This window comes from Sebastes fasciatus, chromosome 11 (assembly GCF_043250625.1).
Source record: "Sebastes fasciatus isolate fSebFas1 chromosome 11, fSebFas1.pri, whole genome shotgun sequence".
In the NCBI taxonomy this organism is placed as follows: Eukaryota; Metazoa; Chordata; class Actinopteri; order Perciformes; family Sebastidae; genus Sebastes; species Sebastes fasciatus.
The window spans coordinates 15,130,954-15,148,956 of record NC_133805.1 but is presented as its reverse complement, the minus strand read 5'-3'; the positions used below and the strand labels follow the sequence as shown (position 1 = coordinate 15,148,956).

General features: G+C 42.6%; 2 protein-coding genes across 2 annotated transcripts; one reads left to right on the top strand and one right to left on the bottom strand.

Annotated features, from left to right (window-relative positions):
• Positions 1-370: 370 nt before the first annotated feature.
• On the top strand, positions 371-6,957 carry cactin. The gene is made up of 10 exons (XM_074650986.1): positions 371-734; positions 1,947-2,628; positions 2,778-2,873; positions 2,967-3,112; positions 3,977-4,139; positions 4,910-5,024; positions 5,132-5,324; positions 5,441-5,563; positions 5,705-6,057; positions 6,306-6,957. Exons 1-10 carry the CDS (start codon positions 421-423, stop codon positions 6,794-6,796), a joined length of 2,676 nt encoding a protein of 891 aa, XP_074507087.1. The 5' UTR covers positions 371-420; the 3' UTR covers positions 6,797-6,957.
• A 263-nt stretch (positions 6,958-7,220) lies between these two features.
• On the bottom strand, positions 7,221-16,921 carry LOC141777054 (semaphorin-4E-like). The gene is made up of 15 exons (XM_074650987.1): positions 16,286-16,921; positions 13,153-13,466; positions 12,866-13,011; positions 11,463-11,525; positions 11,280-11,378; positions 11,020-11,119; positions 10,810-10,917; positions 10,509-10,660; positions 10,136-10,314; positions 9,865-10,021; positions 9,487-9,709; positions 9,259-9,374; positions 8,964-9,121; positions 8,823-8,875; positions 7,221-8,302 (listed from the first exon to the last, which is right to left on the bottom strand). The coding sequence occupies exons 2-15, from the start codon at positions 13,346-13,348 to the stop codon at positions 7,695-7,697; spliced, it is 2,358 nt and encodes a 785-aa protein (XP_074507088.1). The 5' UTR covers positions 13,349-13,466; positions 16,286-16,921; the 3' UTR covers positions 7,221-7,694.
• Between the last annotated feature and the right edge of the window lie 1,082 nt (positions 16,922-18,003).

Here is an 18,003-nt window from a genome sequence, read left to right as displayed (position 1 = left end):
GTGTTTCTGAAAAGCAGCGTTGACCTAATTTCACCATACAGTTATTTTGTACAAAATAACACATTTATATGACGTTAAATTGATTTAGAGTGCCCTGTGTGCTGTTAAAACCGCAATTAAACAAATATAATGTATTTATACATTATAGTTTTCTCAACCGACACTCGTGACGTGTAGAATATGCGCCATTTCCGTAGAAAGCCCCTTTAAAGATGCCTGTTTGAATTATATTTGAAACCAGGCAATTTACCGCATTGTTTTTATAGGTGTAAGTGTTTTACAATCCGACATGGATGTTCATTTACTTCATTAATGTTTTTATAAATACACATTAAATATTATACACTGTGTTTTCTTGTTACCTCTTATTTACGCGACGGAGCGCTGGTCGGACCCCGCATTGACAGAGAGCTCGTCGTGATGGATCCGAAACCTCGACGTCGGTCTCGATCCAAGTCCAGAAGCCGGAGCCGGGATCGTTGGAACAGATCCAGAATGAGCAGGTCTCGGTCCCCGGAGGAGAGGAGAGGTCGCAGTCGGTCTTTAGAGGGGAAGAAACCCGCCCGAGGACGAGGACGGTCCGGCAGCGGGAACTCCAGCGATGGATCTCCGGAGCGACGTGGGCCTCAACCTCCACAACACAGAGACCGAGCGGCTTCACGGAGCGGCTCCGAGAGCGACCGGAGGAGAGGACCACACCGAGCCAGGAGCAAGTCCAGGGGAAGATCATCGAGGTAACTGTCTTTGATGTCTGGTGATAGCTGGTTCCTGTGGGGTTTAACGTTTAACAATGAAAGCCTGCAGACTCGCGAACAGTTTCTCTCCCTGAACAAACAATACATCTGTGCAATATTAATACACTGAATGTGAAATACATTTGTCTGTGCAATATATCCGTGATGCAATATACACCTCAAGTGTTTACATTTATTTATTTATTTATTACATCTACCTTACCTGTTTTACAATTACCTCTGTTTACATTACATTTGTTTTTATATTTTATACCTCTAGTGTAATACTTCTGTTTATATTTATTTATTATATCTAATTTACCTGTTTTATTTATTTATGTATTTATTTTTATTTATATTTAAGGTTAAAGGAATACATGCACATACTTGTAAAATGGACATACAGACAGCAACAACAACATATATAAAACAAAAAAACAGTTTTATTTGCTTTATAACTGTGTGTGTGTGTGTTTTCCCTGTTATATGTTTTATCTGCCTCGTTTAGCCTTGTCAAGTATTTGTTTTAAAGCACTGACCAGAAGAAGTGGCAACTGTGAATCTCGTATTTAAGGTCGGTGGTTCGATCCCCGGCTGCTCCGGGTCACATGTTGATGTGTCCTTGAGCAAGACACTTAACCCCAAATTGCTCCTGAAAGCATAGCCATCGGTTAGAGACTGAGAATGTGAATGAGTATTTAGATTAGATCCTGATGGACAAAGTTGGCACCTCAGCAGCCTCTGCCATCAGTGTATGAATTGGTGAATGCTGAGATGTAGTGTAAAGTGCTTTGAGTGGTCGGGAACACTAGAAAAGCGCTATATAAATGCAAGTCCATTTACCAAGTCCATCTTGAACGCAGCATTTTTGTCTGCAAGGAGAAGGGCATCATACTCAGTGATAATCTTGTTAATCTTTCCTGTGCTTATTGCACCCAAACCAGCAACCATTTGTTTTTTGTTTATGTAAGTTCAATTGTAGGTGATTGTCAAGGAGTTTCTGGTGCATCTGGATCTGTGTTTTACAGAGTTTAGGGTTAACCTACCAACTCTAATCCACAAAGCAGCTATTTCCATGCTCCCATTTACAGCCTGCTGACATTCACTCTGTTATTCTTGCTGAAGAGGGTGAAGATGTATTCCCTTTAGTCTCCAATACATGGTTGCTCATCCGGGATCAAAAAATTTACTAAATCACCTTTTCTGTCTCAGTTCTGATTCAGGTGATCCCAAAGTGAGGAGGGGGAGAAAGGAAAAGGAGAACCGGAGAGGAGCATCTCAAGAGAAGAGGAGGAGGGAAAGGTCCCAGTCCAGCTCTGATTCCCGTGATGGAGGCAGCGACAGAGAAAGGAGAAGACGAGGAAGTCCTGACAGAGGGAGTACAGTCAGAGACAGACAGAGAAGCGAGCGAGATAGAGATAGAGAGAGGTGGGAGAGCAACAGCAATAGAGACAGGGAAAGAAAAGGAGACAAAGGCCTGGAGCAGAGGAAGAGGAGCGAAGACAGGGAGCAAGGGAGTAGTGAGCAGAGAAGCAGAGACAGGGAGCAAGGGAGTAGTGAGCAGAGAAGCAGAGACAGGGAGCAAGGGAGTAGTGAGCAGAGAAGCAGAGACAGAGGGAGGCAGCGCTCCAGTTCACCCGAGTCGTCTGACAGCTCGGGGTCTGATCGCGGGGGCCGTGCGGTCAAAGAGAAGGAGGATAAGAAGAACCAGAGGGAGATGATGAAAGCTCTGGAGACACCAGAGGAGAAGAGGGCCAGAAGACTGGCAAAGAAGGAAACAAAGGAGAAGAAAAGGAGAGAAAAGATGGGCTGGAGCGAGGAGTACATGGGATACACCAACGCAGACAACCCCTTTGGTGACAACAACTTATTGGGCACGTTCAAATGGCAGAAGGTCAGTCGGAGAGCAGTTTTCAACTGCGTTTGATAAGTTGTTATTGTAAACTGTATTCTAAATTAGTTTGCAGTCACATCATTTTGGAAAGTTGCCTGTTGTAGACTAGCTCTGAGTATCGTAACTCATCCAAGATTCTTGTTTTTCAGGCATTGGATAAGAAAGGCATCGGCCATCTGGGAGAAAAAGAGCTTAAAGACAGGAACAAATGTATTCAGGAGGAGAACCGCAGAGAGCTGCAGAAGGTATGAGCTGTGGGGTATTTTTTTTTGTGGCAGTATAATGTTACAGAGTTATGAGAAACTTTCACGAATCATCCTAACTTTGTGTGTATATAGGTAAAACAGCTGCGTCTGGAGAGGGAGCGAGAGAAGGCCATGAGAGAGACGGAGCTGGAGATGCTGCAGAGAGAAAAGGAGGCCGAGCATTTCAAGACCTGGGCTGAACAGGAAGACAACTTCCATCTGCATCAGGCCAAACTAAGGTGAGTGTGTGCATCAACAATTACTGTATATCCTTTTTTCTGTTGCAGTTCTGTTTGCTTGCACAATTCCAGTTAAGTTCCAAGCTCCTACACCTGATCCTTAACAGAGTGCTGCAGGGATGATGTATTTTTGTGGGCCAACCAGGAAGTTAGCATCGCCCTGGGTTCCCTCGACAAAAAACCAATGGGATTTTACAATTGGGTTTTGGATTATTGCAGAAAATAAGATCTGTGGCAAACAAACGTTTATGATACTTACACGTTTTGTTCAGCAAGATGATCTCCACAAATGAACACCACTTTTATGTTTTTTTTTAAGTGTAAATGCATTCGCCAGAAGTAAAAGCTAAAGTTAGGCTACAAACAAACCACACAACAGTCGCATATACAACAAGGCTGTAAAGGAGGACGAGTCGGCGTGTTGACATTTAGTAGTCTCATTTAGCCACTTGTTAGCAACCGCCTTTTTTTTGTAAATATGTTTTATTGATTTTATCCCACAAAAAAGAACAGAAACAAAACATGTATGAGTCACACAAATAGATACCATTCATCAGATCTGTTTACAAAGTTAAGTCCCCATTCAACCGCCTTTTTTAAGACACGTAAAAGCTTCAAAATTCACGAGTGGGGTATTTACTGACGTATTTTGTCGTAGAACAAAACGTTAAAATCTCTTAAGCTTGTGTTAACCACAGACCTTATTTCAGGCATCTAACTAAAAAACACATTTAAAAAACCCATTGACTTCCAGATGAGGGAACCGGAAGTGCAAAAATGCTAACTCATTTCCAGGGCTTATTCCTGCACCGCTCTATACATACTGTATATGCACTGTCTCAGTTTGTATTATTGTGTGTCCAGGTCTAAGATCAGAATCCGTGATGGTCGTGCTAAGCCTATTGACCTTTTGGCGAAGTACATCAGTGCAGAAGATGACGATCTCGCCGTGGAGATGCACGAGCCGTATACCTTTCTCAACGGGCTAACGGTCACCGACATGGACGACCTGCTGGAGGACATTAAGGTCTGTGATTATTATGTGTCCAACCTGCTGCGATCACCTCACTGTGAGATGAGACCTCACTCTCTGAATAAATCTAGTTGAGATTTGAAATATTTCAACATTAATAGTGCAAGTTAAAGCCATTATATGTAGACTTTACCTGTGATTCATTCAAATTATTCTGGTGGTAAACATTCATATTTGTGGAAAAGTTAGACAATCCCACTGACAACCGTTGCAGTCTGGTTCTTTCAACACATTTATCTTCGTGTCCCTGAGTCTGATCTGTCTGACGTTAACCTTTTCTTTTAACTGCCTCTGAGGGGCGCCAAATCCCTAAATAATAAAAGTATTTAAGATGTCAGGCTCTGACGGATATTGGTTAAATTTATCTTGTTCATTTAGGCATGAAAACATTTTACTGCATGGAGGAGTTTTTGGCAAACCCCAAAGACATTTTAGCCAGTGCCAAAGGAAATCACACAATGAAATGCATAGATTTCTCTCACATAAGGTAACACAGACTCATTGCCTTAACTGAACGCCGACCAATCATGCTTACTGTCGTCCCCCGAAGGCCCATTCTGAGCCAAAAAAAACCCTGGATATGCAGACACAACACTGATATTGAATGATCACCCTGCCCAAAGTGCAAACTGAGTGTTGTATCATGCAGATTGACCCTAAACATGACATATTAGGCCATGTGTTAACAGTTGCTTCACACCTATTGTTCTTCTGAAGAGCGCCATCTGATTATGGTTACCTGTGTTGTGTTGTTGTGCTGGTAGGTGTACATGGAGTTGGAGCAGGGTAAGAACGTGGACTTCTGGAGGGACATGACGACCATCACCGAGGACGAGATCAGCAAACTGAGGAAACTGGAGGCCTCTGGGAAAGGACCAGGTATGTAATATTCCCTGCTTTCTTTTTACGAGTTAGGTAATTGTATGTGCGACATGCTCAACCACATTCTTTCCCTTTATCTTTAATGCAATCGTTTTAATCCTCAGGTGATCGTCGTGAGGGCATCAACACGGCTGTGAGCATCGATGTCCAGATAGTGTTCAAAGGAAAGACGTACAGCCAGCTGCAGGCGCTGCACCTGAACATCGAGACCAAAATTCGGGCCGGAGGATCCAATCTTGATATCGGTTACTGGGAGAGTCTGCTGCAGCAAGTCAGAGTCTACATGGCCAGAGCGAGGTACGAATATGGGGGAACCCTTATTGTTTCTGCTGTTGCAAGGATTTGAATTAGAAGTTACAAGCATGATTAATCTGGATAGACAGAGTGTGTAAAACTACAATTTAACGTCCCAGGTTGAGAGAGCGACATCAGGACGTGCTGCGTCAGAAGCTGTTCAAGCTGAAACAGGAACAAGGAGTGGAGAGTGAACCGTTGTTCCCCATCATCAAAGAGGAGGCGAGGAGTGACGATGACGAGTAAGTCACCTCGAAACACGATGCACTTCCTTAAGCCGTGGGGCTCGCTCAGTTACTGTGCCTGCTGTCAGGTGACAGCGACCTGAGGTTCAACTTTCACTTGACGCTGTGTTAATTCTCACTTCTGTGTTCTCAAAAAAGGGCTACCGCAACAGGGGAGCCCGGCCAGTCTTCATCCTCCTCCGCGAGAAATAAGAACAGAGAAACCGAAGAGGACGGAGAGGAGGCGGGTCCGTCGACATCCACGGCAGGAAACCAAGACGGGGACGGAGAGGAAAAGGGCGACAAGAAGGACGAAGAGAAGGAGGGCGAGGTGGTGGAGGCCGTGCTGACGGAGGAGGATTTGATCCAGCAGAGCCAGGCGGAGTACGACTCCGGGCGCTACAGTCCCGTGATGCTGACGACCTCCGAGCTGCCGCTGGACACGCACACGATAACGCCGGAGGAGGACACGCAAAGGCTGCAGCTAGCACGCACACAGCTACAAGTCACCGGTATGAGATCATTAACGCACTAAAAGCTTCCAAATCAAGAGTCACAAAAAAGAAAACAAGTACAGTAAATTAAAGTAAACAAACTATTCAGTATTTTGTTACATGGAACAGTAAAAGAATAGTAAGGCACAGACATGATGCAGTGGGGAAACAACACCACCAGTCTTCTGTGGGGTTGCTTGAACTGTTCAAGTATGTGATGTATCATGTATTCTTACTCACCGTTGCTTCTATGACTTTTCTATCAGGTGATGCCGGCGAGAGCGCCGAGGACGCCTTCGTACGTCGCGCCAAAGAGGGCATGGGCAACGACGAGGCCCAGTTCAGCGTGGAGTTACCCGTCACGGGGAAGATGTACCTGTGGGCGGACAAATACCGTCCCAGGAAACCCCGCTTCTTCAACAGGGTGCACACCGGCTTCGAGTGGAACAAATATAACCAGACGCATTACGACTTCGACAACCCACCGCCCAAGATCGTCCAGGGTTACAAGTTCAACATCTTCTACCCGGATCTGATCGACAAGCGCTCCACCCCGCAGTACTTCCTGGAGCCCAGTCCCGACAACAAGGACTTTGGGATCTTAAGGTTCCACGCCGGCCCTCCGTACGAGGACATCGCCTTTAAGATTGTGAACAGGGAGTGGGAGTACTCGCACCGGCACGGCTTCCGCTGTCAGTTCGCCAACGGTATCTTCCAGCTGTGGTTCCACTTCAAGAGGTACCGCTACAGGAGATAGAGACCACGCACCAGGATGGATCAGGAGCCCAGTCACTGGGTTTTAAACCGTACACGCTGTATTATATAGGCTGTGCTCAAATCATTCTGTACTGTTGTCTGAAAAAGTAATTTGTAATGTAGTCTGAATATTACACATTAAAGATTTTTTCCCCCTTTTTACTCTTTGCAAGTCACATCTGGTTGATGGTTTTTGTGTTGTGAACACCAATTTAAAACATGTCATTTTAGAGTTTAAAACAGTCAACATCTGAAAGTGGATCGGTCTTCAGACAGAGACTGGATCTAAACACACAAAAGTACATAGATGATTCATAATTGCAGGTATCTTCCACATCTGTTCTTCACATTCTTGGCAAGTCCAGCCTTGTTGAAATCTAGTAAACCCTGTTGGCTATATTTAGATACACTGTGGCAACACAACGACCAGGTAGAAAAGGTTTAATAATACAATAAAACAAAATCCTGGCAGCTAGTGGTTAGAAATGAAATGGCTCAATTTCAGTTAATGTACATTCCCTGTGAAAATCATACCAATCTTTACAAGATATTTCAAATTTATAAAGGGATTTACAACAATTAGTAGGAAGCTAAAACACTTAAATGTACACACAAGTGTAATAAAACACAACAAAGAAGTAAAGCAGAAATTCAAGTGTCTCTCATACTTGTACAAAATTCATATTATACAATCTTTTGGAGTGTCTCTCAAGACAAAGTTTCAACCACTCAGGAGTTTTTTTTTGGCTCCCATAAATTGAGATTCAACTCTCAAACATTACAGCTGAACTGATAAATCTAGTATCTGCCTAGAAACAAGTTTTTGGCCATTACCATTCCTTTCTCAAACTTCAGGGGCGCTGAACGGGAAACTGAACACAGCATTGCGCTCGTCATTTTCAAATTTCGGACTCGTCATAAGTACACTGCAACGTTTGAAGATCAACTTGTGGGCCGTCGTTCTCCTCAGCCGCACTGAATGCCGCCTCCCCTCCCATTTGGTTGTTATTACGGCTGCTGTTTGATTCCGACCGCAGGCACTTGTCCTCTACCGATGCAGGCCTCAGTGAATTCCGGGATTTCTCTCTAATCATCTTTCCGCAGTTCCAGGGCAGCGGTAGGTGGCCTTTGTAAAAGTTCCAAGCCAAAAGTGCAACAAGAGAAAATACAAGGAGCCCGACTACGGCCTGCAGTCCAGTCACAGAGGCGGCATTTATCTGAGGCCGGGGAAGAATCCCTGATGCCATGCTAACCTGGTACTCAGCCACAGTGGTTGTGTACTTGCCGGCTTTGGAGACCTCCACAGACTGGCAGCGGTAGCGACCAGTGTCAGAGTCTGTGGCGTTGAGGATGAGCAGTCCGTCTCGTAGAAGTTGGCAGCGAGTCGAAGAGGCGATAGGGCTGCCGTCCCGCTCCCAGCTGGTTTTCGACAGGTTGGAGGGAGCAGAACAGCGGAGCTCCACATTTCCCCCGCGCCAGATGGGCTGATTCACGGGATCCACAGGATCTGAAAACAAAACAGACACAGTCCTTCACATGATACGCATTTTCATTTTAACAACCCACAATTAACCTCGATTGTGGTTCTTTCTAGTTGAAGGAGTGGAATGATGCAAACTGCCAGTTTTTGTTCAGAATCACAAACTAGAATAACCGCCGCGCGGCCAACCAGTGCCATGTCTGTCCAAAATGTCTTCACTTCATCATTTTACCCTGTTAGACATTTGTGTTAAATTGTCATAATTAGCATATGAATTCTTGAGTTATGGCCAAAAATGTGTTTTGTGAGGTCACAGTGACTTTTGACCTTTAACCATCAGATTCTAATCAGTTCATCCTTGAGTCCAAGTGGACGGGAAGAAATTCCCTCCAGGCGTTCCTGAGATATCACATTCACGAGAATGGTACGGATGGAAAACCTGAAAACATTATGTCTCTGGCTTCGACTGTCGCCAGCACGGAGGCATAAAAATAAATATGTACTGATCATTTATTGATTATTTAGGTGCTAGTGTGCACGAACTCACCAGGATCTGGGCAGAGAGAGGCATTTCCTACTTTCACACTTTGGATTAGTTTTCTAAAGGAGAAGATACAATGATTGAAATGTATGGATAGAACAGATATCAACACGGCTTGCTCTACTACATGTTGGGACAGCTGCCTACCTTTTTGAACTGGAAAGGAGAACACATTTCCCAACAGCTTTGTCCCAGCCGCAGTATGGGTCTCTGGCTAGAACACAGTCCATACAGGATGAGGACCTCCCACAGGTGGCCAGTGGTAACTGAGCTGCTCCGCTGTCTGAGCCTGCATACAGCTGACCCTGTACACAACGGATCCATCACACACAAACACAGAGCAATGACACTGAATATTATTATTATTATCATTATTATTATGTAGGTGCTTTACCGAAATATACAATGAACACACTTGAATAGTGATTTAAAAGTCAATTACCGTGACATTAGAGAATTTCAGAATCTTGATTGGCTCTGGGGGTTGGAAGAGTTGCACTTCCTCTATGATGAACATCTCTCCATCGTAGTTCGCTGCTTTCAGAATTGTGCCTTCCTCTTTACGTATAAAAACATAGAAACATGCTATATTTACATTTGCTTATCACTGATGCGGTCAAGTTATCAAAAGCAGCATAAATATACAGGAAGTGGCTGCACTGACACCAACCTGTGCCTATGAACATCACGCAGTTCATCTCTCCGTCTGCTGCCTGCACTTGGTCGACTATGATGCGTGTGAATGTAGATCCCCGTCGCACCAGAACAGGCTTGTCATCTATTGGCTGGATAGCTTGGTCCATGAGCTGCTTATCTTTGATAAATTGAAGGGTCCGGTCTGGGAGGTCCAGAGTCTGAGTTATGCCCGCTTTACGAGCCTCATTGTCTATACACTGGCGAGGGAAGAGGGGAAGGAAAGAGAAAAGACAGAACAACGGAGTCAGAGTACAAAAGGAATCCTGCTGGGACACTCGTAAAAAACAAAAAAAAGTTGCCTTTTGAGTTTTGCCTTTGTTTCTAACACGCGTTGAATAGCGGGCAGACTCACAGCTCCGGGCCGAGGGACGGGCACATCTCCGCTGTACATCACCCACTTAACATGGGAGGTTTCTACGGTGACTGGGTTCTTGTACTTCCCCTCTGCAAAAACTTTGCTGATGTCAGACACGCGGTACGCACACACTGCAGACAGGTCTGAAGTGTCCCTGAAACACACACACACACAGAAAATGTGAGCCAAGTGGTGTGCCAAAGACCATTAAAGAGAAAGAGACTCTGCTCCCTCAAACACAAACACACATTTGTTATTTCAAACGTACGACTGTGGTGTGAAGATGGCGTAGAACAAACAGTCCTTCCAGGGCTTCTTCGGGTTACACGAGCGGTAAGTGTCCTGGATAACGTTCGGCAGCTGAGACCTCAGCACTGGACAGTCCATTCTGGCCTTCAGGAAGGATGTCCATGTTCTCTGCAAGGTCCTCTGGCCTCCAATATCCCCCTGTGAGCACAGAAAGACCCCATAATGCCACACTGACAAGTGGAAAAACACAAAGATAAACGGGATGCCCAATCAAGCTGCGGAAAGGGCGGCAAGAGCGCAACTGAGGAAGTGCTGTTTATATGTTACTGTCGTCTTGGGAAATACAGCTGCGACAAATACGTGCATTCAGGACAGGATGAACTCTTTTTCACCTTGCAGACACGGGCCACGCGGGAAACAACCAGTTTGCTGAAGCAGTCCCACTCCACAGCTTTCTCGCTGAAGAACAGGTAAACCTTGTCATCGTCTCCCTCCTCGCTTAGGTCACTCTCTTGCATCAGAGCCATGGAGACAAAGTTGGGCTCTGGCGTAGAAAGAAGGAAAAAACATCAACACTGACTGAGCTACTAAGCAAATCATCAAGGTGAAACACTTCACCTCAGTAGAGACAGTGAAGCCCTCGCATGAACGTAGCATCTTGCAAAAAACACATGACATACTATCACGTCTTACCATTAAGCCAGGAGCTCTTGAACTCAGTGCGTATGACAGGAGAGCTGCGCGACAGGGCGGGTTGAGAACCCAGGAAGTTCGTTGTAGTGGCGGAGTATAGGTTGTTTTCTGGGAAGACACGACGGCAGACACAGAGATACAAATTTAAAAAATGTTGCTATATTAACTGTTCTTCCTCAGTTTCTTATCTGTTGTATAATTGCTACTCACCAACCATGACGGAGGCATAACTCTGGACAGGATCAAATGGACACTTCCCTTTGCCATCCTCTGCTTTCTTCTCAAGAGTCAGCTTTTCATTTGCGTACGACTGCACAGACAAACACAGAGGCGCTGCAACTTTCAAAGTCTTTAAATTCTACAGTTATTTCACATACACACACACTATGATTTTGATGTAAAAAACTTTATACAGCATGGAATATGAATTGAGATAAACAAGCAGCACTGTGGCTCTGAATTCATCTCACCATGTAATCACACTCGGGATCAAATGCATTGGTTCCACACACATACATCCTGTTATCCTCCGTCTGATGCATGACCCTGATATAGTTCTTGCACTCCGTCTGCAAATGCATTTTTAAAAAGCAATGACTACATCTGCTCAATATGCAATACATTTTAAATAGCAAAAGCTAAAAGGGACCCACCTCAGGATCTTTTCCTTTTTTCTGACACTCATCTTCTTGCTGTTGCGTCACTTCCCATTTAACCTAAAAGAATGAAAAACAAATTTAGTTTTTAAATGTTTCTGTTTTTCAAGTTGATGTGTTTTTCTGTTGTGTCTTTTGGCATTTATCATGCCTTTATTTGACAGCTATTTGACAGGTATGACATGCAACAAAGGTGCCCAGCTGGAGTCAAACCAGAGACAGTATGTGATGAGTGATATTCACCTTTACCATCAGGCTACCAGACAGTGGTGGGAGAAGTACTATGATTTTTTTTGCTTTAAAAGGTGCAATATGTAGGATTTGGTAGCATCTAGTGTAGTGGTTGCAGATTGCAACCCACTGAGTACCCCTCCACTCACTCCTCTCTTTCCAAGAATGCGGTAATGTGAGCCGCAGAGTGCAAAACTGTGGTAACACCGTTACCATAATAACACTACTTTAGGAGCAACGGAAGTCACACGGGCGGCTGGCGGTACCACGGTTTTGCACTCAGCGGCTCACATTACCGTAGTTTCACAAACGTGTCGGAGAACTACGGTGGCCTTCAGGTAACATGAAAACGTGAAAGGCTCTCTCTAGAGCCAGTGTTTGGTTCGTCCGTTCTGGGCTACTGTAGAAAGCTGGTGGAGAAACACGGCGGACTCTGTGAAGAGGACCCGCTCCCTATGTAGATATGAAGAGCTCATTCTAAGTTAAACGAAAACACAACGATTCTTCAGGTGATTATACACTAATGAAAACATAGTTCTGAATATTATATTCTATTTCTGCCAGTAGATTCCCCCAAAAGTCCTGCATTCAAAATGTTATTTATGTAAAAGTACATTATCATTAGTCAAAAATATATCAAAAGTAAATGTACTCATATACGTAGCTCTCTCTTCAGAACATTATATTATTGAATTATAATTACTGATGCATTCATAAGTACATTGCTTGTAGTTTTTACTATATATACTACCAGGTAGCAAGGGATCAATAACATCTTATCTTTATCCATAATAAAACATCACTATTTATTTGTTGTTACCTCTAACAATTTATACCCTTCATTGAGGAAACAAAGCAGTTGCTAGGAAAGTAAAATGTACTTGCAAATGTAACTGAAGTGGAGGTATAACAGCTGAAATCAGCAAATAACTTCCAGTAAAGCTCGTTGGTTTTAGTATGTGTTGAGTGAATTTTTAGTGACAGTGTAAAATGTCTTTAATTGTAGTGCAAAGCTGTTTGTCTGCCAAGGCTCGCAGGCAGCCTGGCACGACACACAAGTTTACTCTTTAAGATTTCTTAGCCCCGGGCCAAGAAAGCCGTGATACGAAATGTCAATCTAATGCTAACAGAATTGGCCTTAACTGCATTGTTAACATCGGTGTTCTTACTGAAGCAAGTTTCTTGGAGATGTCGTTGAGGTCAAGAGCATACACCGCTTCCCTGGCACCCAGCAATAGCAGGCCCAGATCTTCTCTCAACAGCATGGTGGAGTAGTTGAACACTCCTTCCTCGTGAAACAGGTGGGCGTTGTCCCCTAGAGACGGAACATGACTGATTAACTCGGCAACCACACGGTTTTCGTAATAAGTAAGCCCAAACTTACTCAAACCATATGATTCATCACGTGATGACACATGGTAAGCCAAGGTTACACAAGACAGACAGCAACACTCACCATGGTAGGGCACAAATCTGCGGGGGATGCAGACCAGCGGTGCGTTTTCTTCCTGCGTCAAGGCCAGGGGCAGCAGCCAAAAGACACAGAGGGGCAGCAGCGGATGCATGGCTCTTTTGTTCAAACTAAAGAGGAATTTAAGCTTTATTGTTTCCTTAATAGTCACTGATACAAGGGTAGAGACAGTGAGCAGCATCTATGACGTGATGAGGTCTGTGCTGACTGAAGGGCACTGGCCCCTTTACTGGCCCCGCTCAGCAGGCTGTCCATGATGAGATGGATGGCACAAACCAAAGAAACAATGCCGAGGAGAGCTGAAAGACACAAGGTTGTATGGATATCACAATCAATTCACCGGACATGAGACCTGGCAGAAAAGAAGCTTCAAATATGTACAGCAAAACAAAACAAGAAAAAGACATGTGAAGAGAAACATTTATAAGGTGTGTTAACAATAAAAGTGAGTGGAAAAAACAAAGCAAAAGAGTAGCCAGAAAGGGCAGAGTGAGCTAAAGTCAACGCGGCAGTAAATCTGTCAGTGCCATAGTGATGTTAATGCAGCGCCGTGAAAGGCATTCAGCAGGGTGCAGGGATGTCAACTTCAGCTCTCCTGCAGCACCAAACACAAGCACACAATGAGAGATTCACAGAGAGAGCCAAAGGCTGGTGCACACGAGAGAGGAGCTCTTGCACCAAAGTCGTTGCAAAAGCCGTTTCACAAACAACGACAGGATGTATGTTGATTTGATTTAATCCTTACCACATAACTGCTGGTAAGGATGTTGTCAAACCAACGGTTTGCCAACAGAGTGACTTGTGTCAGGGCATGCTTTGCTTTTAATTACACTAACAGCTTTTGTTTTCTATGATTTTGTCCAGCAGTGTTACTAAATACAAAATACATATATGGAAATAACTGCAAGTTTGATTGGATTATATTCACCAGAAGTATAAAACATTACATGTCCCTTATAAATTAAACAGAAAATACCGTTTCTTCAACAGTTTGTTGTAATTGTAAGTGTGATATACAAGCACATCATGCCGATCTGATTCAACATGCTAGCACTGAAAAACATAAAAGAAACGCAGCACAGTTCTCTTTAAAGAGGCTTACCGACATTGGATTCATGGTCTTTGCAAAAGGAAAATGGAAAAATCTAATTAATGTTCAACTTGTTTAAAGGGACTGTTTGTAACTTCTTATACGTATAAATCAGTCCGGGTCGGTGTCCCATGCGCGCTCGCGTGTCGCTACGCTGTTCAGACTCATACTCAAACACAAACTACACAGAAGCACCAAAACCGCAAAGTTATATATCTAGTGAAGCACGTCTTGCAAAACAGTGTTGGGCGCGGTCGGAGGACGCGGGGGAGACCGTAGCTTTGGTCTCTGCGGTTCTCTGCTCCGCTGCCTGCCAGCTGTACTCTGCTGCTCTGCCTGCTTGCCTTCAGTCACACACACCGCGCTCGTTCTCACTATTTCGCTCCACACGTGTATGCGCTCACACTACACACTGCAGAAGAGTTAGTTTAGCTCTGAGAATATCTAGTGAATGTACAGTGGACGTTTGTGCAGAAATAAATGCTGCAGCCCCTCCAGACCAACAGAGGTTTACCCGTGTCTTGTGAAGTGACGGGGCTCCGCAGCGAGTAACGTTATCGTCTCCGACCTAAACTCCAGTGTCTCCCCTGTTCCTTCTGACCGGGGTCGGGAGGCTGAGGCAGGAAAAGCACTAGGATCAGCAGTGATTCATGGAGAGACCTTTGTCTGGTCAGCTAACATTACTGCCAAGCAGGTGAAATATAGAGTGATATTGTGGTTTTAGCCGACGTGTGTCGCCTCACTGTTTTGAGCGATGCTTGGTCATGTCTATTTAGAGCGAGCACACGCTGACTTTCGTTGACTTAACGGCCACAGGTGTCGCTGTTACAACCAATTTCTGATTCTTACAAACAGTCCCTTTAAGTTTAGTTGAGAAGAAAAATGTAAAGTTACAAGCTAAAAATTAAACACAAAAATTAAATAAAATGTTCTACTACTTTAAGTTTAGTTGAGAAGAAAAATGTAAAGTTACAAGCTAAAAATTGATTAAAAATCCAATGCAAAAATGAAATGAAATGTTCAACTTGTTTAAGTTTAGTTGACAAGAAAAATGTAAAGTTAACAGCTAAATATTAAATACAAAAAAATGAAATAAAATGTTCTACTTTAAGTTTAGTTGAGAAGAAAAATGTAAAGTTACAAGCTAAAAATTGATTAAAAATCCAATGCAAAAATGAAATGAAATGTTCAACTTGTTTAAGTTTAGTTGACAAGAAAAATGTAAAGTTAACAGCTAAATATTAAATACAAAAAAATGAAATAAAATGTTCTACTTTAAGTTTAGTTGACAAGAAAAATGTAAAGTTACAAGCTAAAAATTGATTAAAAAATGCAATGAAATGCATGCAATCCAAAATAATTCATACATATATATGAAGTGATCAAGTGGCCACCTCTCTCTCATAGTGTGGTAGGTAGATAGGTAAGGTCGCTTGTTTTGAGCTTTTTTAGGGAGAGAGTTGCTTCTTTTGGGCTTGTTTCTATAAACCTGGCTGCTCGTTTCTCTCTCTTGTAACCCTGCTGCTGCTGAGTGGGTGTGTACTGTAGCTGCTTCTTCTTTCCCAGAGAGAGGTGTGCTGTGTTTGACTGATGAGCTGCGGCATGTCAGAGAATGCAGCCCTGATAAAATGTTTGACATATTTGGCCCTTGGGCCAAAAGCACAGCGTCACTCAACACCCATCTGTCTGCAAACACACTCACACACTCACACACATTTACTGTTTATACATTTATGCGCCAAAAAATGCCCCCCCTAGCAACCCCGTCGGCAAGTGTGTAAACGTTCGTCTTGACGTGTTAAAGTGACTCTGAAATCAGTCAAAAATGCAGTTTAGTGCAATTTAAGAGTAAGCTTGTGAGTTTGTTTTAGTTTATTTAGAGTATAATGTTATTTAAAGTTACTTTTACTACATATAATACAGTTTTAAGCTCACATTTCCATAAAAAAAACTAACATAAACGTTATGGCGAAAATGCACGAGCTCAAGCAGTTAGTTAACACACACCTATCAAAGTGAATCACTTACCTGCTCACTGACACGCCCAAGACTGCGGAGGATTCCATTAAAAAATAGTCCCAACACCTGTTTAAGTGTAATTTACTAAACCATTACGTCTTCATTAACTAACAGACTGGTAGTAAAAACGAATTAATACTATTTATAAACGGTTGAGGAGTGTTAAGAAGTCCTCCACGCACAGCCGTTACTAACGTCTCTAACGTCTTTAACGTCTCTAACGCCCGCGGCGGAGACGTTAAACTGAAGATTCAAGTTGTTTAACTTCCTTTAAAGGCTAACAACAGGTTCAACTTCTCTAAACTTCGCAGAAAAGCAGGTCTTTCTCTGTTGGTTTCCTCTCTCTCTCTCTCAAAAGTCTCAAAATCACAGCGGTCCTCCGTTATTGTTAGAGACTAGAGAGTCTCTCAGCGCTCACATCCCCGCGGTGAAGAGGTGTTTGAATGGCTGTTTGCTGCTGCTGCTCCGTTTGGCCCCGCAGGTTGCGTTCAAACTGCCGTTGAGGTGGAGTAACGTGAAGGCGCTGATCTCACGTCTGATTAAGTCTTCATATGATATATATACTGTTATCTGTACGTGGAGGAGGACACAGCTGATCCAGGATGGGCGAGGTTGAAGATAAAAGCATGCTGGAGGGTGTTCTCAAGGGTTGGCACGTCTTTTTGTTTTGTTACTTGAGTTTGAGCAACATGTACTAGCAGGAGTGATGGACTAACGTTACCTAGTGGTGTGTTGTGGGAGCTGTCTGTCCTCCTGCATGGGGTCTGATATTATCATCATGTTCCTTATAATAATGTTGCACCTGCACAGAAATAGCCTTAAATATGTGTGAATAATATCCACACACACAATAATAATAATAATAATAATAATAATAACAATAATAATAATAATAATAATAATATTCACACACAATAATATTCACACATATCATGTTATTATAAGTTATTTTGTCCAGGCAGTTGGAGGTGGGAGAAAAGTGAAAATTCTCTGTTAAATATGTGTGAATAATATTCACACACACAATAATAATAATAATAATAATAACACACAATAATAATAATAATAATAATAATAATAATAATAATAATATTCACACACACAAGTTAGTTTCAGCCAGTGTTTTCATTCATACTACTTAGACATATACTAATACTTATTTATGAAATATAGTAGTGTCATTAGATGTTAGATGTGGTTGACACTTTCATTTTTGTTGTATTTATTTATTTATTTATTTTGCTTATGGTTATTTACATTATTTTATTTATTTATTTAAAAAAAATCTTATAACTTAATCATTCCCTGTGTAGATATGTTATTATACGTTATTTTGTCTAGGCAGTGGGAGGTTGGAGAAAATGCTCTGTGTTAAATACGTGTGAATAATATTCTTTTTCTTAAATAAAAATACTATTAAAAAAAAGATGTGGTTGATACTTTCATTTTTGTTGTATTTATTTATTCATTCATTTATTTTGCTTTTTACTTATTTATATTATTTTATTTAGTTATTTGTATTTATTTATTTACTTAATTTTGCACCATCATTCCCTGTGTAGATATGTTATTATACGTTATTTTGTCCAGGCAGTGGGAGGTTGGAGAAAATTGAAAATGCTCTGTGTTAAATATGTGTGAATAATATTTTTTTCTTAAATAAAAATACTATGTAAAAAAAAAAGATGTGGTTGATATAACATAGCCTTCTGCAGAAATATGCAATC

Coding starts and splice junctions, on each gene's coding strand:
- cactin (XM_074650986.1), top strand. CDS start 421: ATGGATCCGAAACCTCGACGTCGGTCTCGATCCAAGTCCAGAAGCCGG. Junction 2,629..2,777: donor GCACGTTCAAATGGCAGAAG/GTCAGTCGGAGA, acceptor CTTGTTTTTCAG/GCATTGGATAAGAAAGGCAT. Junction 4,140..4,909: donor ACCTGCTGGAGGACATTAAG/GTCTGTGATTAT, acceptor TTGTGCTGGTAG/GTGTACATGGAGTTGGAGCA.
- LOC141777054 (XM_074650987.1), bottom strand. CDS start 13,348: ATGCTGCTCACTGTCTCTACCCTTGTATCAGTGACTATTAAGGAAACA. Junction 10,661..10,809: donor CAAGAGCTCCTGGCTTAATG/GTAAGACGTGAT, acceptor TTTCTACGCCAG/AGCCCAACTTTGTCTCCATG. Junction 10,022..10,135: donor GCCATCTTCACACCACAGTC/GTACGTTTGAAA, acceptor TGTGTGTTTCAG/GGACACTTCAGACCTGTCTG.